The sequence below is a fragment of the Hyla sarda genome, chromosome 8, assembly GCF_029499605.1.
Source record: "Hyla sarda isolate aHylSar1 chromosome 8, aHylSar1.hap1, whole genome shotgun sequence".
Taxonomy (NCBI): Eukaryota; Metazoa; Chordata; class Amphibia; order Anura; family Hylidae; genus Hyla; species Hyla sarda.
Window position 1 is genome coordinate 139080670 of NC_079196.1, and position 26185 is coordinate 139106854.

The window sequence follows — 26185 nt, forward strand, 5'->3', positions numbered from 1 at the left end:
TCCACCGTATTACTCTGGTTGCCTGTCTTTCAACCCTCTCCAGCTCCACCGGGGACGGCATTTCGCATACAATTTCCTTTTCCCGTACAATCTCCAGTGCATAAACCATCTGACGGAAAAGTCTTTTTTTCTATTTTCTCTCATCCCCACCAATCCCATACATGTATTGATAATTTTTTTGGTAATATCCCTGCAGTTCGTATACTTTTGGGTGCTATCATGGAACCGATTTCCTGGTCAGACCATGGCTCGGTAATCCTCTCCTCTTCGGTCCTCTTCACCCGTTGCGTCACTGCCACTGGAGAGTTAATGACTCTCTCCCTAAGTCTTTGCACCCCCGAGCCTCGATCCAGTCGTGCATTGATAAATACTTTGCCACTTATAAAGGTTTAGTGATTTATTTTGCCACCCTATGGGAGGCTCATAAAGCTGTGGTCCTGGGACATTATGTTGCACTTGGTTTCAGACTTATAAAGGATTTTATAACAAGACAAGAGACTCCTATTATGCAAATTACTTTCTTTTACTACTACAGCAGCAACCAATCAGATAACAGAAAAAGAGAAAAAATTTATAGTATGCAAATGAGGTATAGAAAGTCCTCTTGCTGCTGCCAGTGGCAACAGGATAAGTACAAATTTTCTCCCCACATTAATATCTCTATATTTATTATTTAATAATTGCGCATATTTTATTATATTCATATTGTTAAATTCATATATTAATATATTTTCATCATTTCATATATTATTTATGTTGTTTTACTTTTAATCTGTAATATACTTTATTCATTCTTAATCTCCAGATATATATTTCCTTATATCTATAGCTATATATATATATATATATATATAGATATATATATATATATATATATATATATATATATATATATATAATATACCGTATTTATCTGGGTATACCACACACCGGCCTATAACACGCACCCTCATTTTACCAAGGATATTTGGGTAAAAAAAGTTTTTTACCCAAATATCCATGTTAAAATGATGGTGCGTGTGTGTGCGCGTGTATACCCCGATACACCCCCAGGAAAGGCAGGGGGAGAGAGGCCGTCGCTGTCTGCTTCTCTCCCCTGCCTTTCCTGGGGGTCTAGAGCCCTGCTGCCGGCCCTTCTCTCCCCCTGACTATCGGCGCCGCTGCCCGTTCTGTCCCCCTGACTATCGGTGCCGGCGCCCCATTGCCGGCACCGATAGCCAGGGGGAGAGAAGCGGCGCCGACAGCCAGGGGGAGAGAAGGGGCAGCGGCACCCATTGCCGGCGCCGCTGCCCCGTTGCCTCCCCCCATCCCCGGTGGCATAATTACCTGTTGCCGGGGTCGGGTCCGCGCTGCTGCAGGCCTCCGGCGTGCGTCCCCTGCGTCGTTGCTATGCACGGTGCGGCACACTGACGTCATGCTCCGCGCCGTGCAGCGCATAGCAACGACGCAGGGGACGCACGCCGGAGGCCTGCAGCAGTGCGGACCCGACCCCGGCAACAGATAATTATGCCACCGGGGATGGGGGGAGGCAACGGGGCAGCGGCGCCGGCAATGGGAGCCGCTGCCCCTTCTCTCCCCTGGCTGTCGGCGCCGGCAATGGGGCGCCGGCACCGATAGTCAGGGGGACAGAACGGGCAGCGGCGCCGATAGCCAGGGGGGGAGAGAAGGGCCGGCAGCAGGGCTCTAGACCCCCCAGGAAAGGCAGGGGGAGAGAAGCGGGCAGCGACGGCCTCTCTCCCCCTGCCTTTCCTGGGGGTGTATCGGGGTATACACGCGCACACACACGCACCCTCATTTTACCATGGATATTTGGGTAAAAAACTTTTTTTACCCAAATATCCTTGGTAAAATGAGGGGTGCGTGTTATAGGCCGGTGCGTGGTATACCCAGATAAATACGGTATAGGTATATATATAATATATATATATATATATATATATATATATATATATATATTATAGCTATGGATATAAGAAAATATATACCGTATTTATCGGGGTATACCACGCACCGGCCTATAACGCGCACCCTCATTTTACCAAGGATATTTGGGTAAAAAAAGTTTTTTACCCAAATATCCATGATAAAATGAGGGTGCGTGTGTGCGCGTGTATACCCCGATATACCCCCAGGAAAGGCAGGGGGAGAGAGGCCGTCGCTGCCCGCTTCTCTCCCCCTGCCTTTCCTGGGGTCTAGAGCGCTGCTGTCGGCCCTTTTCACCCCCTGGTTATCGGCGCCGCTGCCCGTTCTGTCCCCCTGACTATCTGTGCCCGCGCCGATAGCCAGGGGGAGAGAAGCGGCGCCGACGGCCAGGGGGAGAGAAGGGGCAGGTGCACCCATTGCCGGCGCCGCTGCCCCGTTGACTCCCCCCCATCCCCGGTGGCATAATTACCTGTTGCCGGGGTCGGGTCCGCGCTGCTGCAGGCCTCCGGCGTGCGTCCCCAGCGTCGTTGCTATGCACGGCGCGGCGCTCTGACGTCATGCGCCGCGCCGTTCAGCGCATAGCAATGACGCCGGGGACGCACGACGGAGGCCTGGAGCAGCGCGGACCCGACTCAGGTAATTATGCCACCGGGGATGGGGGGAGGCAACGGGGCAGCGGCGCCGGCAATAGGTGCCGCTGCCCCTTCTCTCCCCCTGGCTGTCGGCGCCGCTTCTCTCTCCCTGGCTATCGGCGCCCGCACCGATAGTCAGGGGGACAGAACGGGCAGCGGCGCCGATAACCAGGGGGTGAAAAGGGCCAACAGCAGCGCTCTAGACCCCAGGAAAGGCAGGGGGAGAGAAGCGGGCAGCGACGGCCTCTCTCCCCCTGCCTTTCCTGGGGGTGTATCGGCGTATAACACGCACACAGACTTTAGGCTAAAAATTTTAGCCTAAAAAGTGCGTGTTATATGCCGATAAATACGGTATCTGGAGATTAAGAATGAATAAAGTATATTACAGATTAAAAGTAAAACAACATAAATAATATATGAAATGATGAAAATATATTAATATATGAATTTAACAATATGAATATAATAAAATATGCACAATTATTAAATAATAAATATAGAGATATTAATGTGGGGAGAAAAATTGTACTTATCCTGTTGCCACTGGCAGCAGCAAGAGGACTTTCTATACCTCATTTGCATATTATAAATTTTTTCTCTTTTTCTGTTATCTGATTGGTTGCTGCTGTAGTAGTAAAAGAAAGTAATTTGCATAATAGGAGTCTCTTGTCTTGTTATAAAATCCTTTATAAGCCTGAAACCAAGTGCAACATAATGTCCCAGGACCACAGCTTTATGAGCCTCCCATAGGGTGGCAAAATAAATCACTAAACCTTTATAAGTGGCAAAGTATTTATCAATGCACGACTGGATCGAGGCTCGGGGGTGCAAAGACTTAGGGAGAGAGTCATTAACTCTCCAGTGGCAGTGACGCAACGGGTGAAGAGGACCGAAGAGGAGAGGATTACCGAGCCATGGTCTGACCAGGAAATCGGTTCCATGATAGCACCCAAAAGTATAGTCAGGGGGGAGAGAAGGGCCGGCAGCAGGGCTCTAGACCCCAGGAAAGGCAGGGGGAGAGAAGCGGGCAGCAACGGCCTCTCTCCCCCTGCCTTTCCTGGGGGTGTATCGGCGTATAACACGCACATAGACTTTAGGCTAAAAATGTTAGCCTAAAAAGTGCGTGTTATATGCCGATAAATACGGTGTGTATGTGTATATATATATATATATATATATATATATATATATATATATATATATATATATAATATGTGTGTGTGTGTTTTTTCCCCAGTCTTTGGTTTTTTACACTGATTCTTCTTATCAATTAAAGATTTTAATCCCTTCTTTTCTATTGTCCACGCTTCATCATCTCTATTGTGATACATTGTTTCTCTAGTATCGCTGTCTTTCTCCCCCTTTCCCCTCCCCCCCCCCTCCCCTTCTCCTGTTACATTACCTGTCTTGTGCGTCCGTGTGGCTCCTTTGTGTGACGCACTTTTTATTCATTCCGTTCTACTGTCGCATGCCCCAATCTCGTGCCCTGCTCGGATCGTGGCAGTGACGCATTTTTTTCCCCAGCTGGTTGTCAGCTGATCCCCGCCGTCCTCTTCTTCCTGTCGGCTCGCTCTATCCGGATCTGTTGCACAGCTGACAGTGAAGACGACGTGTTCACCGGTCTCTCAACATCATATATAAACTTTGTACTTTGAATATATTTACAGTATCCTAGACTCAAAATTTTGTTTTCCTAACATACACTGTGTATTATTTGCCAATATTTATATATATATATATATATATATATATATATATATATATATATATATATAAATGGATGTAGGCAGCACACCAAAATAGGTGAAAAAGTAAGTGCTTTAATTCCAAGGAAAATTAACAACGTTTCAGCGATCTCTCACCGCCATTTTCACTTGAAAATGGCGGTGAGAGATCGCTGAAATGTTGTCAATTTTCCTTGGAATAAAAGCACTTATTTTTTCACCTATTTTGGTGTGCTGCCTACATCCATTTATATTTAAAGAGGACCGTAGCACCGAGGTTCAAGGGCTTGCACCCAACCATCTGGATACAAGGAGGTGCTGCTTCATATAATAATTGTGTTTTATTTAAATATATATATATATATATATATATATATATATATATATAATATATATATATTCCGCTGGTTAGTTTTTACGATTACTTTACAGATATATCTTTTTGCCCTACAGCTATTGCCATATTCCTATTGGATACCCTATCTATTCTTATTGAATACCCTAACTGTTCTTATCATGAGATATAGATATATATATATATATATATATATATATATATATATATATATTCTTAACCCTTATCATAATATATATTTTACATTAATTCTAACATGTCTGTAGACTGTGATAATATTAATAAATCCCTTTTTACTGGTGATAAAAATGTTCCTTCTGATATACAGAATATGGTAGATATGTCGGTCCGTTCCGCCATTCAATCTGCCATGTCTACACTCCAAGAGTCCATCTCTAAAACAGTCTCCATGTCTCTAGTCCAACCCACTCCCCTCATACCTATACCTTTACCATCCACTCCTTCTGAGAGTTTTTGGTCCACTGAAAATTCTGTGGAAAGACTTGCCAGAGGTTTTAAAAAATCTGGCAAAACCAAACTAAAGAGAGATTTTATTGAAATTAATCTCCACCTAAGAAAATCTCTAAAAAACATACAAAAAATATCTGTTTATGATAAAGCTCATAAAAAATATACCGATGCTGCAAGAGTGCATCAAAACCCTCAGCCCAAGAGGAAGTTCAAGTTATTAGGGCAAATAAATCATCTTCTAGGAAGAAACCTGATTCCTTTAATACATCTAGTTCTTCCACTGAGGATCCTTCCCCTATGATTTTAGATAGTTCTGGAGAACCTTTTTTCCATCCAGAAGATATAAAACACCCTCGCTCGTCTGAGTGGCTTCCTAATCCTCAGGTTGCTAAATTTCTGGAATATTGGATTGCCAAACCTCTGGATATATCATCCAGAAATAAATTACGGGCAGAATGCCCAAGACCTTTTCTGGATCACAAATTGTTATGTACTCCAGATATTGATTTTTCTTTAATAAAATTTTTATCCAAGAATGGTCCTAATCCTAAGAAAGGCATTGACCAATCTTTTAGATGAATCCAAGCTAAAATTTTGGATAGTTAAGGTCCAATCACAAAACTTTTGAATATGACTGAGGAGTCTGTTACCTCAAACACCCCTTTAAATATTAAAGTTCTTAAAGGATGGGCTCAAAGAGCTGCCCTTTTATTAGGAAATGCCAATGCGGCTTTAAATACGGAGCGCAGAAGATCAATCTTTCTGAGACTGGATCCTCAGCTTGTTAATTTAGCTAAAAATGAACCCTCTTCATTCACTGAAGGTTTTTTATTTGGAGAATCCTTTGTCAAAGAATTAAACAAATACGTAAATCTTTTTTCGTCATTGGAAAAAGCCCAATCTTCAATGAAGAATTTTTTAACCCTAAGGTTTTCCACAGGGCCGGGAGAGGCAGGAGTCGCTTTCCCGGCCTACAAACCATGGGTGGTAGATCCTATAGAGGCTCCTATACTTATGATCGCTCAGCCCAACCTCCTTCATTCCAACAACCCACCCCATTTTTCCCACCCAGAGGTTGCCCTTGGAGATCCAGAAGTCAACGAGGATACCCCAGATCTCGGCCTTCTTCAGGTGTGTCTATTTCTTCCTCTAGAATCTCATTTTCCTCTGGGAGGCAGACTAACCCATTTTTTTCCAAAATTGGTCTATTCTCACAACAGATGCTTGGATATTGAACACGATAATGGGATATCAGATAGAGTTTTATACTCTTCCGATTCAATGGGCGAATCCTCATCCCATCCATTTTTCCCATCAAGACAAAAATCTCATTACATCAGAAATCAAGGAACTATGTTCCAAAAAGGCTATTTCTCAAATACCTTTTCACACCCCAGGTTTTATCAGCAACCTGTTTCTGGTGAAAAAGCAAGACGGAGGTCACCTCCCCGTAATCAATTTAAGACATCTAAACGTATATGTAAAATACCAACATTTCAAAATGGAAGGCATCCATTTATTGAGGGATCTCCTTTGGCAAGGAGATAGACATCTTTTAAGTCTATTTTGATAAGCCAATCTCATGGTGCCTATGCACCCCAATTCTCAACCTTATCTCCAATTCATATGGGATGACAAAAAATGGCAATTTTTAAGCTTACCCTTCGGTCTCTCTTCCGCACCATGGTGTTTCCCAAAACTGCTCAAACCAGTGGTGTCCTATCTTCGAAGTCGAGGTGTCCATCTAATAATTTATTTAGACGACATCCTCATCATGGCGGACTCTTGGTCTCTCATTCATCGCCACATGCAATGGACCCTTTCACTTCTCACCAATCTAGGTTTCATAATAAATTAAAAAAATTACATTCTGACCCCTTCTCGGGAGGTAGAGTTTCTAGGTTATATGGTCAACACGCAATCGGCCATCTTAAGTCTTCCTTCGAGGAAATTAAAAATTATCCGCAGAGAAATTCGCTCTGTATTAAAGAAATCCATTATTTCATTAAGGACAATTGCAAGAATTGTTGGCCTTTTGTCAGCATCTATTCAAGCGATTTTCCCAGCTCCTTAAAATTATCGAGCTCTTCAACGTCTGAAGGCCCTTCATCTCAGGAATGGTCTAGGTTATTCAGACGAGATTGCTTTGAATTCAGAAGCCAAACAGGAACTCATTTGGTGGCTGGATCATGTTTAAGCTTGGAACGGGAAGACAATCTTCCATTTCATGCCGGATCTCTTCATAGAATCGGATGCGAGCCTTCTAGCTTGAAGCGCGAGATGCGGCTCCTTGTCCACAGGAGGCAAATGGTCCGCAGAGGAATCTATCCTCCACATCAATTGCCTAGAGTTACCAGCAGCTTCCTTCGCCCTAAAAAGTTTTGCAAAAGACCAGAGGACGCGGTGGGGGACGGGGGAGTGCTGGGGACCGGCCCCGGTACTTACCTCGTCCCTGAAGACCCGGATCCCTGCGATGAAGACGGCTGCGGCGGCGGCGACAGGTGAGTAGATCTTCAGCCGCGGTCGGGCCCTTTACAGCAATGCACGTCGCCGTAAAGCGACATGCATTGCTGTAATAGGACCCTGTAAACTACAACTCCCAGCATGCCCAGACAGCCCTTGGCGTCTGGGCATGCTGGGAGTTGCAGTTTTGCAACATCTGGAGGTCCACAGTTTTTGGACCACTGTGCCCTTCCAGATGTTGCAAAACTACACATCCTCAGCATGCCCTTACTGTCCAGGCATGCTGGGAGTTGTAGTTTTGCAACATCTGGAAGGGCACAGATTGGGAACCACTGTATTAGTGGTCTGCAAACTGTAGTCCTTCAGATGATGCAAAACTACAACATCAATCATGCTGGGAGTTATAGTTCGGCAACATCTGGCTCTAAAGATGTTGCCGAACTACTACTCCCAGCATGCCTGAGAATGTTTGGGAGTTGTGGTTTTGCAACAGCTGGAGGCACACTGGTTGGGAAACATTGTTTCCTAACTCAGTGTTTCCCAACCCGTGTGCCTCCAGCTGTTGCAAAACCACAACTCCCAAACATTCTCAGGCATGCTGGGAGTAGTAGTTTTGCAACAGCTGGAGCTCCCCCCCCTGTGAATGTACAGGGTACATTCACATGGGCAGGGGGCTTACAGTGAGTATCGGGCTGCAAGTTTGCAATGCAGCAAATTTTGCGCGGCAGCTCAAACTCGCTGTAATCCCCCGCCCGTGTGACTGTACCCTAAAAACACTACACTACACTAACACAAAATAAAATAAAAAGTAAAAAACACTACATATACACATACCCCTACACAGCCCCCCTCCCTCCCCAATAAAAATGAAAAACGTCTGGTACGCCACCCTTTCCAAAATGGAGCCTCCAGCTGTTGCAAAACAACAACTCCCAGTATTGCCGGACAGCGGTTGACTGTCCAGGCATGCTGGGAGTTTTGCAACAGCTGGAGGCACCCTGTTTGGGAATCACTGGCGTAGAATACCCCTATGTCCACCCCTATGCAAATCCCTAATTCAGGCCTCAAATGCACATGACGCTCTCACTTTGGAGCCCTGTCGTATTTCAAGGCAACAGTTTAGGGCCACATATGGGGTATCGCCGTACTCGGGAGAAATTGTCTAACAAATCTTGGGGGTCTTTTTCTCCTTTCACCCCTTATGAAAAGGGGAAGTTGGGGTCTACACCAGCATGTTAGTGTAAAAAAATAAACTTTTTACACTAACATGCTGGTGTTGCCCTATACTTTTCATTTTGACAAGAGGTAAAGGGGAAAAAAAGCTCCCCAAAATTTGTAACGCAATTTCTCCCGAGTACGGAGATACCCCATATGTGGGCGCAAACTGCTCTGGGGGCGCACAACAAGGCCCAGAAGGGAGAGTGCGCCATGTACATTTGAGGTGATTTTCACAGGGGTGGCTGATTGTTACAGCGGTTTTGACAAACGCAAAAAAAACAAAACCCCACATGTGACCCCATTTCGGAAACGACACCCCTCACGGAATGTAATGAGGGGTGCAGTGAGAATTTACACCCCACAGGTGTCTGACAGATCTTTGGAAGAGTGGGCTGTGCAAATTAAAAATGTTGTACAGCCCACTGTTCCAAAGATATGACAGACATCAGTGGAGGGTAAATGCTCACTTTACGGCTTCTTACGTTCCTCAAGGGGTCTAGTTTCCAAAATGGTATGCCATGTGGGGGTTATTTTGCTGTCCTGGCACCATATGGGCTTCCTAAATGCGACATGCCCCCTGAGCAAAATTTGCTCTCAAAAAGCCAAATATGACTCCTTCTCTTCTGAGCATTGTAGTTCGCCCGTAGTGCACTTCAGGTCAACTTATGGGGTACCTTCATACTCAGAAGAGATGTGGTTACAAATTTTGGGGGGGATTTTCTGCTATTAACCCTTGCAAAAAAAAATTTTTAACGTATGCAAAAGTCGTGAAACCCCTGTGGGGTATTAAGGCTCACTTTATTTCTTGTTACGTTCCACAAGGGGTCTAGTTTTCAAAATGGTATGCCATGTGGTTTTTTTTTTTGCTGTCCTGGCACCATAGGGGCTTCCTAAATGCTACATGCCCCCGAGAAAAATTTGCTCTCAAAAAGCCAAATATGACTCCTTCTCTTCTGAGCATTGTAGTTCACCCATAGTACACCTCAGGTCAACTTATGGGGTACCTTCATACTCAGAAGAGATGGGGTTACAATGTTTGGGGGGTATTTTCTGCTATTAACCCTTGCAAAAATGTGAAATTTGGGGGGAAACACATTTTAGTGAAATTTTATTTTTATTTTTTTACATATGCAAAAGTCGTGAAACTCCTGTGGGGTATTAAGGCTCACTTTATTCCTTGTTACGTTCCTCAAGGGGTCTAGTTTCCAAAATGGTATTCAATGTGGGGGATTTTTGCTGTTCTGGCACCATAGGGGCTTCCTAAATGCAACATGCCCCCCAAAAACCATTTAAAAAAAACGTACTCTCCAAAATCCCCTTGTCGCTCCTTCGCTTCTGAGCCCTCTACTGCGCCCGCCGAACACTTTACATAGACATATGAGGTATGTGCTTACTCGAGAGAAATTGGGCTACAAATATAAGTATACATTTTCTCCTTTTACCCCTTGTAAAAATTCAAAAATTGGGTCTACAAGAACATGCGAGTGTAAAAAATGGAGATTGTGAATTTTCTCCTTCACTTTGCTGTTATTTCTGTGAAATACCTAAAGGGTTAAAACGCGGACTGAATGTCATTTTGAATACTTTGGGGGGTGCAGTTTTTATAATGGGGTCATTTGTGGGGTATTTCTAATATGAAGACCCTTCAAATCCACTTCAAACCTGAACTGGTCCATGAAAAATTGTGAGTTTGGAAATTTTGTGAAAAATTGGAAAATTGCTGCTGAACTTTGAAGCCCTCTGGTGTCTTCCAAAAGTAAAAACACGTCAATTTTATGATGCAAACATAAAATAGACATATTGTATATGTGAATAAAAAAAAAATTATTTGGAATATTCATTTCCTTACAAGCAGAGAGCTTCAAAGTTAGAAAAATGCAAAATTTTAAAATTTTTCATCAAATTTGGGGATTTTTCACCAAGAAAGGATGCAAGATACCACAAAATTTTACCACTATGTTAAAGTAGAATATGTCACGAAAAAACAATCTCGGAATCAGAATGATAACTAAAAGCATTCCAGAGTTATTAATGTTTAAAGTGACAGTGGTCAGATGTGCAAAAAATGACCGGGTCCTGAGGTGTAAAATGGCTGGGTCCTTAAGGGGTTAAAGGGGTTATCCAGGGAAAAAAACTTTTTTTTTTTCATAAATCAACTGGCTCCTGAAATTTAAACAGATTTGTAAATGACTTCTATTAAAAAATCTTAATCCTTTCAGTACTTATGAGCTTCTGAAGTTAAGGTTGTTCTTTTCTGTCTAAGTGCTCTCTGATGACACGTGTCTCGGGAACCGCCCAGTTTCAAAGAGGTTTGCTTTGGGGATTTGCTTCTAAACTGGGCGGTTCCAGAGACACGTGTCATCACAGAGCACTTAGACAGAAAAGAACAACCTTAACTTCAGAAGCTCATAAGTACTGAAAGGATTAAGATTTTTTAATAGAAGTGATTTACAAATCTGTTTAACTTTCTGGAGCCAGTTGATATATATGAAATTTTTTTTCCTGGATAACCCCTTTAAATCATATTTCTTATCATAATCTTCTGATTCTGGAAAGGCCTATCGTACTAACAACGTATACCGTTCAGCCATATCTTTTTATCACAAACCTTTAAATTTTTTACCTATAGGAAAACATCCTCTCATTTGTAAATTGCTTCGAGGTATACGCTTCAAACGTCCACCTACTCCCAAATATCTTTTTACTTGGGATGTTCATATTCTTCTGAACCTTTTATCTTCCTGGCCAGACAATGATCTTCTATCTTTAAAACTTTTATCCATCAAACTTACTGTTCTCTTATGTTTGATATCTTTCAAAAGAGTCTCAGATGTTTAAGCCTTGGATATTTCCCATAGTATTTTTTTCTCCTCATGGCGTACAATTTACTATTGTTAGACGCACAAGGTATATGTGACAGGATAGCACAGTGCACTTTAAACACCTGTGTTTAAACTGCACTGTGCTATCCTGTCATATACCTTGCCTGACGAAGGGTCCGGTTCGGACCAGAAACGTGTAGCTTATGTATTCACAATAAAGCCTCTGAAAGGAATGCAGATGTGTTCCTGATTTTCTTAATATCCAGAGTTCCAGCGCCAAAATTCGTCCACATTTTCTTCCAATCACAAAATTTTGGAAGAGATCTGCTCCTCTGTCCGTGCATGACCTTTTGGTTTGGGTGCGGGATCCCTAGAGTCCCTTACCGCTTCTCGAAATATTACTGTCAAATAGTTTTCTGCTGTCTGGCAACCGTAAAACAGCTTCTTTGCCCAGCAGACCTTGTGATCCCTCTTTTCCCTCCCTCCCCCTTTTCCCTTTTTTAGTCACAACCCCCCCCCCCCCCCCCCCCCCACAACACACACACACACACACACACACACTCACTCTCTCTTTCGTTTCCATGTCTTTTGTTGTATTGGCCTCCTGTGTTGTTTGTCTTTTTTGTGTTGTGTGTCTTTTTTGCTATTGTTTTGCCCCCTCAGGTGTTACTTTCTATATAAAGTGTTCTGCAATGTTTTTGTGTCTATTCAGCCACTAGTATCTTTTATAGAGTACCTGTCATTAAATAAACTTTTCTAAACTAACTCAGGCTATATTCCCTAACTACACCCAACCGCTTTAGAAAATTTTTAAGAGCTTTAAAAAGCTCTTTATCTTACCATTCTTCTTGCTCACAAACTCTGAGCTGGGGGAGACCCCTTCCGCCCTCACTTTATGTCACCAAGGAGCAGCGGAGCAACGGAGTAAGAAGCTGTAGGCCGGCCGGGAGAAGGTGAGATCACGGTCATCTGTCTCCAGCCTGCGGCTTCTGAGGGCTGTCACAGTGCCCATGGCTGTGAGCGGACAGCAGGGACTATCAGCGAACAGCAGAGTGCAGCGGGGTGCAGAGAGTGGGGCTTGGAAGGTGGAGGCTTAACCTCTTTTGGATAGGGCAATGTATGAGTGAAGCGGGGGGGGGGGGGGGGGGGGATGGTTTGAGCAGCCACGAGCGGTAGGCGGGGGTGAGAGCAATAGCTGAGCTGCCTGATTGACAGGCAGGGAGCAGCAGTCGCGTGTCCCGGCTGCAGTCTGGTCTGATTTTGGACTCATGCTGCCAGGCCAGCATGAGTCCGAAATCAATAAGACGGGACATGTAGGGAGACCCCTAGTGGTGGGTTTTCAAAAATGAAAATAAACATAAAAATACATTTTATAACATGTGTAGGAACTTGTTAGTAATAGCTTACTCTTTAACCCCTTCCCGACCTATGACATACCTGTACGTCATGGGTGGCAAGGTGTTCCCGACCCATGACATACAGTTACGTCATGAACATTACTGCCGCTACTCGCGGCATCCCGCAGCGCCCGGAAAGATGGTGGCTATCACTGATAGCCAGCCATCTTACCGTGCGACCACGGGGGGTTTCATCCCCCCCCCAGCGATCGCTGCTATCAGCTGGTCAAATCTGACTAGCTGATAGCAGCGTTTCGCTATGAAAATACTTAGCAGCGCGGTGTGTGAGTTCCGATCACGGGGACCGGGATACACACCGCTCTGCTAAGTGTCCCTGACCCGTCCCCCGGCGTCACTTACTCGTCCGAGCGGTGTCCCGAGCGGTCCCGGCATCCTCCATGCGGTCCCGGCTGCGCTGCGTCCCGGAGGTGAGTTTGCAGCAGCAGTGCGGCATCTTCATTGGCAGCAGTGAGATCGCCGTAAAGCGATCTCACTGCTGCCTCTGAGAGTTTCAAAACTGCAACTCCCAGCATGCCCAGACAGCCTTTGGCTTTCTGGGCATGCTGGGAGTTGTAGTTTTGCAACATCTGGAGGCCCACAGTTTGGAGACCACTGTATAATGGTCTCCAATCTGTGCTCTTCCATTTGTTGCAAAACTACAAATCTCAGCATGCTCAGTCTGTCCAGGCATGCTGGGAGTTGTAGTTCTCTAACATCTGGAAGAGCACAGATTGGAGACCATTATACAGTGGTCTCCAAACTGTGGACCTCCAGATGTTGCAAAACTAGAACTCCCAGCATGCCCAGACTGCCCAAGCATGCTGGAAGTTGTAGTTCGGCAACATCTGATCCTTCAGATATTGCCGAACTACAACTTCCAGCATGCCTGGGCAGTCTGGGCATGCTGAGAGTTGTAGTTTTGCAGCAACTGGAGGCAAACTAGTTGGGAAACATTGTCCGTTTCCTACCTCAGTGCCTCCAGCTGTTGCAATTGTTGCAAAACTATAACTCCCAGCATGCACTGACAGACCATGCATGCTGGGAGTTGTAGTTTTGCAACAGCTGGAGGCACACTGGTTTGGAAACACTAAGTTTGGTTGCAAAACACTTGAAAGTTTATTACTTAACTTAGTGTTTCCAAACCAGTGTTCCTCCAGCTGTTGCAAAACTACAACTCCCAGCATGCACGGACAGCCAAAGGGCATGCTCGGAGTTTGCAACAGCTGGATGTTTGCCCCCTCCCCCCAATGTGAATGTACAGGGTACACTCACATGGGCGGAGGTTTACAGTGAGTGCTGCAAGTTTGAGATGGCGCAAATTTTGCGCTGCAGCTCAAACTTCCAGCGGCAAACTTGCTGTGAACCTCTGCCCATGTGACTGTATCCTAAAAACACTACACTACACTAACACTAACCTAAAATAAAAAGTAAAAAACACTACATATACACATACCCCTACACAGCCCCCCCTCCCCAAAAAATGAAAAACGTCTGGTACGCTACTGTTTCCAAAACGGAGCCTCCAGCTGTTGCAAAATAATAACTCCCAGTATTGCCGGACAGCCATTGACTGTCCAGGCATGCTGGGAGTTTTGCAACAGCTGGAGGCACCCTGTTTGGGGATCATTGGCATAGAATACCCCTATGTCCACCCCTATGCAAATCCCTAATTCAGGCCTCAAATGCGCATGGCGCTCTCTCACTTTGGAGCCCTTTCGTATTTCAGGGCAACAGTTTTGGTACACATATGGGGTATCGCCGTACTCGGGAGAAATTGCCTTACAAATTTTGGGGGGATTTTTAGGAAAAGGTGAAGTTGGGGTCTACACCAGCATGTTAGTGTAAAAAAATAAATTTTTTACACTGACATGCTGGTGTTGCCCTATACTTTTTTCCCTTTTACTTCTTGTAAAAATGAAAAGACCCCCAAAATTTGTAACGCAATTTCTCCCGAGTACGGAGATACCCCATATGTGGGCGCAAAGTGCTCTGGGGGCGCACAACAAGGCCCAGAAGGGAGAGTGCGCCATGTACATTTGAGGCGATTTGCACAGGGGTGGCTGATTGTTACAGCAGTTCTGACAAACGCAAAACCATAAATATCCATATGTGACCCCATTTTGGAAACTACACCCCTCACGGAATGTAATAAGGGGTGCAGTGAGCATTTACACCCCACTGGTGTATGACAGATTTTTGGAACAGTGGTCTGGGAAAATGAAAAATAAAATTTTTGATTTGCACAGTCCACTGTTTCAAATATCTGTCAAACGCCAGTGGGGTGTAAATGCTCACTGCACCCCTTATTAAATTCCATGAGGGGTATAGTTTCCAAAATGGGGTCACGTGGGGGGGGGGGGGTCCACTGTTCTGGCACCATAGCGGCTTCCTAAATGGGACATGCCCCCCAAAAACCCTTTCAGAAAAACTCACTCTCCAAAATCCCATTGTCGCTCCTTCCCTTCTGAGCCCTCTACTGCGCCCGCCGAACACTTTACATACGCATATGAGGTATTTCCTTACCCGAGAGAAATTGGGTTACAAATTTTAGGGTGATTTCTCTCCTTTTACCCCTTGTAAAAATTCAAAAATTGGGTCTGCAAGAAAATGCGAGTGTAGAAAATGAAGATTTAGAATTTTCTCCTTCACTTTGCTGCTATTCCTGTGAAACACCTAAAGGGTTAAAACACTTACTGAATGTCATTTTGAATACTTTGGGGGTGCAGTTTTTATAATGTGGTCATTTATGGGGTATTTCTAATATGAAGACCCTTAAAATCCACTTCCAACCTGAACTGGGCCCTGAAAAATTGTGATTTTGAAAATCTTGAGAAAAATTGGAAAATTGCTGCGGAACTTTGAAGCCCTCTGGTGCCCTCCAAAAGTAAAAACTTGTCAATTTTTTTTATGCAAACACGAAGTAGACATATTGTATATGTGAATCAATATGTAATTTATTTGGAATATCCATTTTCCTTTCAAGCAGAGACTTTCAAAGTTAGAAAAATGCAAAATTTTCAAAATTTTCATGAAATTTTTAGATTTTTTACCAAGAAAGGATACAAATATCAGTGAAATTTTACCAATAACATAAAGTAGAATATGTCACGAAAAAACAATCTCGGAATCAGAATGATAAGTAAAAGCATTCCAAAGTTATTAATGTTTAAAGTGACAGTGGTCAGATTTTCAAAAAATGCCCAGGTCATGAAGGTGAAAATTGGCTGGGTCATGAAGGGGTTAACATATGAAAATGACAGGTACTTTTTAATGTGATGGATTTATTTGATTCAAAATTTTTCACTATTCTACTGTTTACCTAATGTTTCTTTGACTTACCTCCTACACCTGTCTCCTGTGTTCTTAGAGAAGAAGCCTATTAAACTCCTCCTTCACATATTGTTAGCTGCCAAGAAAAATAAATAAAAATGCCGTATTTTCCGGCGTATGAGATGACTTTTTAACCCCCGTAAAATGTTCTCAAATGTCAGGGGTCGTATTATGCGCCGGGTGCTGCAGTCGGCCGGGACGCTCGGGGTATGGATCATCCATACCCTGGGCCTCCCAACTGAGATTAACTTCCCCCGTAACATTCGGGACATCTCTGTGTCCAAAAGATCTTTTCGGGACACAAGGATGTCCCTGTTACCTTTCTGTGGCCCCGCGCTAACCTTAAAAACGGGGGCTGCCCATAGAAACAGCAGAGCATAGCGGAGCAGCGAGGATGCGCGGGCATGGTAAGTTACCAGCACTTCATTTTCGGTGCAATGACCATCGGAGGAGGAGCGGTGGTCAGAGCACTGAAGTGGGGCAGTACACAGACATACAGCCTCCAGCTATACACTGTATATGGCTGAAAGCTGTATGTCTTTGGGGTCCACTGCCTACCTAATGTGGGGGAACTACAACCTAATGTGGGGGGAACTATACTGCCAACCTAATGTGGGAGAACTACAACCTAATGTGGGGGAACTATGCTGACAACCTAATGTGGGGGAACAATGGAAAGGTACTACATCGCAATAGAGAGGTAGACTTATACGGCGAGTATATCCCAAACTCTATATTTTAACTCTAAAAGTTGGGGTTGTCTTATATGCCCAGTCGTCTTATACGCCGGAAAATACGGTAAATAAAATTAGTGTTTAAAAATAAAACTTGAAAAAGAAAAAAAGTTTGTTCAATGCCATGTTTTTTTTCATTTTTCAACCTATGGAGCTGTGTAGTTTTTAACTATACCACTTTTGTGTGTGTGACTTTTAGATCACTTTTTTTCTGGGACATGATGTGCCCAAAAATAAGCAATTTGGAATTTTTTGCGTTTTACTGTTCACAGTGCATGATCATTAAAATCATAATTTAATTGTTCGGACAATTACGCATGCGGCAATACCAAATATCGTCACCCGCGAGCACTGTTCTGCCCCCCAATTAATTAGCCCAGTGCTGTCCCCCATCGGGGTAAATACTGATATGTCACCCGCATGCGTTGTCCTCCTCATCCTCATGTTCGTTGCGGCTGCCGGCGCTGACCATCTATACCAGTGGTCTTAAACCTGCCGACCTCCAGATGTTGCAAAACTACAACTCTCAGCATGCCCGGACAGCCGTTGGCTGTCCGGGCATGCTGGGAGTTGTAGTTTTGCAACATCTGGAGGTCGGCAGGTTTAAGACCACTGCTCTATATTGTGTGGTATCCCTATGCTCTGGCTGCAAAAAATAAACAAAATAAACTTTAACTCACCTCCCATTGGTCCGGTACCGGCCTCATCCTCTTCCTAGTGAATGGAACGTCGGACAGCCGTCACCCTATCACCGGCCGCAGTGATGTTCTGTCTCGGCCGCTGATAGGCTGAGCCCACTGTTCTGTAAGAAGCCGCCCAGAGTTTCTTACATGACAGTGGGCTCAGCACATCAGCGGCCGAGGCGGAACATCGCTGCGGCCGGTGATAGGCTGACGGCTGTCCGATGTTCCCGTCCCTAGCGTAAGGCCTACGTCAGAACATGCATGAGTTTATTTTGTTTACCTTGTGTCTGCGCCAGCGGTGGCAACAAACAGCTCGAGGAGGGCAGCGAGTGGCATGTGAGTATTTACCCTGAAGGGGGCAGCGCTGGGTTGATAATTTTTGTTGGGGGGGGCAGAATAGCGCAGCGCTGGGGGGGGGGCAGAATAGACTAAAACTTAACGTTTAATAGGTACGACTAAAACTGTCCTCAAAAACCTGGACAGCCTTATCTTCTATCTGTATCCCTATTGGTCTCCTGATGAACGGGACAGTAAGAAACGCGTCGAGACGCTAACCATGCATCTTCCTGACTACAAACGATAAGTATCCCAGCTAAATGGTCTGATGTATACCTTATGTTCAATATGGAGTGGTGATAGTGCTGTATCCTCTTGCTGTTATGCATATATACGAATGATATCCTTATATCACTAGGGAACTTTGTTGTCATATCAGCCTTATAGGGGAAAGGGGTATATACTGTCACTGACTCTGATTACACTGAGGTTGACCATCTCCTTGCAGCTCTGACTCCCCTGCTTTGACTGATCATAATTATATATAGATCAGCATTAGGGTATTGTCCCCGCAGGCAGTCAGTTGTATTGAGTAGCTAGCAAGTGAGTTTATTGCAGGGTGGTGATAGTACAACAGAGAATAGGTTCCTGTGTGGGACCGTCCTTCTTAGGACGCCCACCCCGCCTAGGGGTAGGTTATCTAGGGGTAGCATAGTGTATAACAGGCTCCCTACCAACCACCTCCTGTTGTCCCACCCTGAGACCCCTCCCGAATCATGGGGAAAGGGACAGAATCAGCTAGGCTGGTACAATATGGTTAAAGAACATCTAAATATCTGAGTGCAGCTACTGTGCTGAATTTTTGTATTTGGAGCAGAATCCCCATTTAATTTGTATCATTGCACATGTGGTGTTTTTCTGTCCGGGTTTTTGAGGACAGTTTTAGTCGTACCTATTAAACGTTAAGTTTTAGTCTACATTCTCAGATCATATAATTGTTGGTAGACCATATATCCCAATTTTTGTTAAATGGGGGGGGGGGGGGGGGGGCAGAATAGCTCAGCGCTGGGCTGATAATTAATTGGGGGGGGGAGGAAATACCGTTATATACCGTGGAACCGCCGAAAGTAAAAAAAAATATCGTGATACGCAGATTTGGTCATACCGCCCATCCCTATATGTACCCGTAGCAAAAGGTAAGCAAGAGTCCCTTTAACATATGCAAAATATTGTTAGATAATCCCTAATTCAGGTAGGGTTGTCCCAAGATGAAAAATGTATAAAGATAAAATTTATAGCAGAGCACTAAAATTTAATTTTCCTATTTTATAGATGCAGTACATTGTCCCATGTGTAAGTGTGAATAACTTATCATTGAATGTGTTTCAATCTTTCTCATGGATCGCCTTTATTTTTTTCCTCAGATGGATTTTGCTTTGTTGGTCAGCAGTCAACATATCATCCTCAAACATCAGTTTTAAAGACCTCAACCGACCAAGCACAAAACTTGCATGAAAATGAATCAGTGTTTAATTCATTAAAAAATTTCAAAGAGACTTCCAAAGACTCTAAGGAAAAAGTTTCCAGAAGTGAAGGTTTAATTACTCCAGCTTTCCTGTGCACAGCAAAAAAAGACAGGAGATCTTCAGAAGAGACACAGTCATGTGACTTGAGGGACCGTGAGCTGGACAGTAAAGTTGAAAAGGAGAAGAAAAAAAATAGTCTCCATAGGTTACCCAAACAAGGGGATCACCACTCGTCATTTATTTCTGAGTTTATGCCAAACCGCTGGTCGGGAAATATTGAAAAAAAGTCCAAACACCTCCAAACGTCTCTTTTGAGTAACTATGGGGGTGAGTCAATCTCCAAATCTACTGGCTCTGCAGAACAAAAATGTATCAAGCAACCATGTAGACATGATGAGAACATAAGAGCTTTGTGCCAAACAAACTTAAATCAAAACCATTTTGGAGATTCTGTTGTGGCACCGGATAAAAGTACACAGTGCACATGCCCGTCCCCTCACACTGTAAATATTTTCAGCAAAGAAGCCTCTACACCATTACCTACCCAGCCTTTTCACTCCTCCACAAACAGCATAAACCAACAAGACAAGGAACTTACCAATGAGATAAAAACATTGACACCCAATTTCTGGTCTACCATTGAAAGTTCTATTGAACATAACAGTCATATACAAGTTAATACCCTTAATGGAAAAGAGTTAAGGAAGCCTGAATTTTTAATGAGTGAAACAAAAAGAGCAGATTCCGTCCGAGAGCAAGGATCTGTAATTTGCTGTAATTCGTCCCTATTAGACTCTTTCTCGAACAATCATAGACATGTCTCTTTAGAGAAAAAAAGGTTTGCCTCTACTGCTGATCATGGTGGGCAGGAGGACTGTGTTAAAGAAGCATGCAAGATGTCTGGATTCATTGATTCTCATCAACAAGACCAAGGGATTATCTCTGTGAAGCACTTGGAAGAGAAAGCAAAGCAGCTAGAAACCAGTAAACTTTCCAATTCACAGATACATGTGTTAGCGACACAACATTCCCAGGTAAACCATGGAAAAGAGGAAGTGACTAAACTTTGTACTGAATCAAAAAATGTGGTTTCTAGAAAAACTAACATCGAATCCACACATTTATCTGGTCACTGTGAGCACTCTGCGATGCAGAATCTTATTAAATATAGTGGAAGCTTTGATAAAGAGACTATTGCTTGGCAAAGTAGTGGCAAAAGAAGTCCTTTTGGTGGTCTTGGCAACATGAGATTGGATGAGACTCAATTAAAAGATGTTAAAGTTCAAAGTTTGTCACAGCCAGAAGTCAAAAGAGATCCAGATAGATCCCAAAGCACTAAAACAATGACTAGGGATTCATTAAGTTTTCAGAGTGAAATGGAAGTTCGTAATCCACCAGTTGGCATAGCTGTGGCTGTTGCTCGACAGAAGGACAGTGGTGGAAATAAAATTCTCTCCTCCAAAGGTAAATTGTAGAAATGTGTGTACAGAAGAAAAACCGTCCTGTTTTCTATTCCAGTAGTCCAGTTACCTACAACATCAAAATAATGTTATAATATTTATCCTACTTGCCGTCAGTTTTACAAAAAAATTCTATACAGCTGAAAGGTATGTTAGTTTGGGAGGTTTTATTTTGCTTACCAAATTTGCCTGACATTCCTTACTTATAATACTGACCTGTGTATCAATTTTTGCGCATAGAAGCCCCATGCTCCAGCTGTTTTTTTTAAACATACCGTATTTATCGGCGTATAACACGCACTTTTAACCCCTTCCCGCAGAATGTCATATATAAACGCCGGGTTGTGCAGTGCGTTCGCGCATCCCGGCATTTATAAATGACATCCAGTTAACCTGGCGATGCGCAGCATCGCACGGGTTAACTGGCAGAAGTCCCGCTGTTTCCAGCAGGGGACAACTTCTGCTTCACCCCCAGGACCATCCATTGATGGACCTGGTCAGCGATCACTGTGATTGGTCCCTGTGGACCAATCACAGTGATCTGGGGTGAAAGTTCAGATCCCCCGCACTGCCCGCCCCTGGAAGTCGGGCAGAACGGGGGACGATGGCTGCGGGGGCTCGCGGGAACCTGCAGCATAGGTGGGGGAACACGAGGGGACCGGCAGCCTTACCAGATCCAGCGGCGGGACCGAGGAGCAGCGCGGGACCGGCCACGTGGACGAGCAGCGACGGGTAAGTATTTGGTCCTCAGAGGCAGCAGTGAAGATCTTCACTGCTGCTTCTAGGAGTCTGAAAACTACAACTCCCAGCATGCCTAGACAGCCTTTGGCTGTCTGGGCATGCTGGGAGTTGTAGTTTTGCAACATCTGGAGGGCCCCCGTTTGGAGACCATTGTATAATGGTCTCCAATCTGTGCTCTTCCAGCTGTTGCAAAACTACAACTCCCAGCATGCACTGACTGTCCAGGCATGCTGGGAGTTTTAGTTCAGCAACATCTGGCCCTTCAGATGTTGCCGAACTACAACTCCCAGCATGCCCTTCAGCTGTCTGGGCATGCTGGGAGTTGTAGTTTTGCAACAACTGGAGACACACTGGTTGGGAAACATTGTTTCTAACTCAGTGTTTCCTAACCTGTGTGCCTCCAGCTGTTGCAAAACTATAACTCCCAGCATGCACTAACAGACCATGCATGCTGGGAGTTGTGGTTTTGCAACAGCTGGTGCAACCCCCCCCCCCCCCCCCCCCCAGTGTTTCCTAACCTGTGTGCCTCCAGCTGTTGCAAAACTATAACTCCCAGCATGCACTAACAGACCATGCATGCTGGGAGTTGTGGTTTTTCAACAGCTGGTGCAACCCCCCCCCCCCCCCTGTGAATGTACAGGGTACATTCACATGGGCGAGGCTTTTACAGTGGGTTTCTCGCATCTTGAGATGCAGCAAATTTTGCGCTGGGAAACTCGCTGTAATCCCTCGCCCATGTGACTGTACCCTAAAAACACTACACTACACTAACACAAAATAAAATAAAAAGTTAAAAACACTTCATATACACATACCCCTACACAGCCCCCTCCCCCAATAAGAACATCCGGTACGCCACTGTTTCCAGAGCCTCCAGCTGTTGAAAAACAACAACTCCCAGTATTGCCGGACAGCCGTTGACTGTCCACGCATGCTGGGAGTTTTGCAACAGCTGGAGGCACCCTGTTTGGGAATCACTGGCGTAGAATACCCCTATGTCCACCCCTATGCAAATCCCTAATTTAGGCCTCAAATGCGCACGGAGCTCTCACTTTGGAGCCCTGTCGTATTTCAAGGCAACAGTTTAGGGCGACATATGGGGTATTGCCGTACTCGGGAGAAATTGCGTTACAAGGTTTGGGGGGCTTTTTCTTCTTTAACCCTTCATGAAAAGGAAATGTTGGGGTCTACACCAGAATGTTAGTGTAAAAAAATAAAAATTTTTACACTAACATGCTGATGTTGCCCTATACTTTACATTTTCACAAGAGGTAAAAGGGAAAAAAGCCCCCAAAATTTGTAACGCAATTTCTCCCGACTACAGAGATAGCCCATATGTGAGCGCAAAGTGCTCTGGGGGCGCACAACAAGGCCCAGAAGGGAGAGTGCACCATGTACATTTGAGGTGATTTTCACAGGGGTGGCTGATTGTTACAGCGGTTTTGACAAACGCAAAAAAAACAAAACCCCACATGTGACCCCATTTCGGAAACGACACCCCTCACAGAATGTAATGAGGGGTGCAGTGAGAATTTACCCCCCACAGGTGTCTGACGGATCATTGGAACAGTGGTCCGTGAAAATGAAAAACGAAGCGCAGCCAGGTAAGAAAAAAAATAAATAAAAATAAATGAAAAGCAGGGAAAAGAGGGAATGATGAGGGAGGGGAAGAAAAGCATATGAGGAACATAATGGGGGGATGATGAGACAGGGTGGGGGGATGATGAGACAGGGGAAATGATGGTGGGGGAGGCACTAAAGGCTTAATGTCTATGGCTATTGGTGGTCTATGACAGGGGGAAATGATGAGACATGGGGAGATGATGAGACATGGGGGGTGGCGATGAGAGGGGAAAATGTGGCACAGGGACTGATAAAAGGGAAGGAATGATGTGGCACTGAAGGGGACGGTACCAAACAGGTGCAGAAGAAAACAAAGTTGGGGGGATGATGTGGCATTTAGTCCAAGTCATTTATTTTACATTTAATTTTTTTAACTTAAATTTCCCTGTTAAAATGGGGGTCTGTGTTATATGCCAGTGCGTGTTATACGCCGATAAATACGGTATTTTTTTTATTAGGCATTTTTCCAGAAAATGCAAAATCATTCAATAACAATCAGAAAACAGGGCACTGCGCCGAGTACCTAGAAAAAAAATCAAAAAAACAACCAGGGTAACATAAAATAATACAGCATAAGGCTAGGATTCCACTGAGGTTTTTGCACTGCTTTTTTTAAGGCTTAAAAATACCAGAAAATCTGCCACTGTTTTTCCCTGCGTTTTGGCGTTTTTCCTGGCGTTTTTTTCTGGCATTTTACCTTTTTGTGTAATTTGCCTTTTTGGCCCCTTTTTTTTTTTTTTTTTTTTTTTCAAATAAAGGATGCAGTAGGGATGGAAACATTTTTATTTAACAAAATTTTTATTTTTTATAACAACGTTTACATTTTTTACATTTTTAATAGTGTTTGTGTGTTTCACCTTTTTTCTCTCTATTTTTTCTTAAATTTTTTTGGTAGTACTACTACTCCCGACATGGAACAGACTGTGGTAGTACCTGTACTAATAGACATATGGCCTCAGGTGTTACTCCTGACACCCGATGCAATCGTCCATAATATACTCGCCGGCCAGTGATGTGAATTGAACATATTTTCTGCCCAGAGTGGGGATTGGCCGAATGGTTGCAGCCAATCATCGCTCTCAGAGAGAAATATGAATGAGTGATGTTCTATTCACATCACTGGCCTGTGTGAGGTAGAAACCTGCGTTATACACACTAATATAACTCAGCCCTGGTCGGGGAACACTAGCATACACACACATAACAGGGACTACAACTCCCAGCATGTGTCATTTAGGAGTCCCGTCCCCCACCCACCCCCCCTTCACACATAGAAATCATCCCCAGCCCAAGATTTATTCCCCAGCCACTGCAGTCAATAAATCCCCAGCTTGTGCACTTGATCATCCGCCCGTTCCATTCAGTAAACACAGGCAGAGCAGGGGGAGGGGAGATGAGGGTGACGTGTTCATCCTCTCTCCCCTGCTTTGTGTTCTTTCTCCCGTGCAGACCTGCGTCCTCCAAAGGCAGAGCAGGGAGAGGGGGGGCATGTACCTCCTCTTTCCCCCTGCTCTGCCTTCCACCCAGCTCTAGCTTCGGAAATCTTCGGAGAACTGAGGGGAGGAGTGGATGCAAGTCTGCACAGGGCCAAATTTCCATCTCACACTGGCTGGAGTAAAGTGCAGAGATTCGGAGTGCAGGTGAAAGCTTCTTCGCATCTCTGCAATAGATAGGATGGTCGCATTGGGTGTCCGGAGCGACCCCGCTGTGATCTGTCCTTAACTGCAGGTACTACTACTCCCAAAAAGGGAGCACACTCTGCTCCATGGTTGTAGCTGTAGTACTTGCATTAATAGACAGAACGTAGCAAGTGAAACTTCTGACACCTGTTGTGATCTATCTATAAATGCAGGTACTACAGCTCCCAGCATGGAGCAGAGTGTGCTCCATGTTGGGAGTAGTAGTACCTGCAGTTAAGGAAAGATCACAGTGGATGTCACTCCTGACACCCGGTGTGATCCTCTTGTATAATGTATAAATGTGGGTGGCCGCTCTTCTATGGTCCCCTGCACTGACGTATATATACACCTATTACCGTAATATTTATCTATACATTATACAGGAGGATCGCAACGGACCCGGGGCGATCTGTCATTTAGTACAGGTACTATTACTCCCATCATGGAACAGTCTGTTCCATGCTGGAAGTAGTAGTACTACCTAAAAAATAAAATAAAAAAGTGGAAAAAGAACAGACACACACACTAATTTTTTATTATTGGCTGCTACATTTCTAGTGCCCTGCCCCACACATAAATTGATCCCTGTTTAAAAATTTCGTTATAAAAAAAATACATTTCGTTAAATACAATTTTTCCATCACTACTGATCTTTTTTATAATTTTTTTTTTAATGGTACCCTACGAAATTGTAATAAAAAAAGGTATCTCCATCACTTTTTTGGATCGCTAAAGTCCAAAAAAGAATACAGTTTACATAAAAAATTTCACACCAGCTTTTTGATAGTGTAGAAATCACAGAAATGGCTGTGGTTTTATTGTTTTATTTTTTTTTCTTAGTTTTTTTTTGTGAAAAGGTGTTATTTAAGTATATTAAACAAAGAAATAATAATTATTGAAAAATGTCATTGAAAAAAAATATATTTTTTATTTTTTCTTGGTCACTGCATCTGCACTTACATTTAAGCTAAAAAATTTTATATTTATTCAGTTATCGCTTGTCTGGGCACTAGTAACATGGAATATTTTGTGAGATGTTTCCGGTAGAGTTTTCTGGCATGTAAAATTTGGCTATTTGGGCGCAAAAAAAATACAATATGGCTGCAGCAAAAAAAGTTTTTGGTGCGA

The 26185-nt window shown here is 44.0% G+C and overlaps 1 protein-coding gene across 6 annotated transcripts in view; it reads left to right on the forward strand.

Annotated features, from left to right (window-relative positions):
• TNRC18 (trinucleotide repeat containing 18) overlaps positions 1-26185 on the forward strand; it is a 968701-nt gene that overhangs the window by 117600 nt on the left and 824916 nt on the right. For all 6 annotated transcript variants that reach the window (XM_056534534.1, XM_056534539.1, XM_056534536.1 and 3 more), the window contains exon 4: positions 19453-21018. In XM_056534534.1, the coding sequence (XP_056390509.1) occupies positions 19453-21018 (1566 nt within the window). The remainder of the gene's footprint in view (positions 1-19452; positions 21019-26185) is intronic.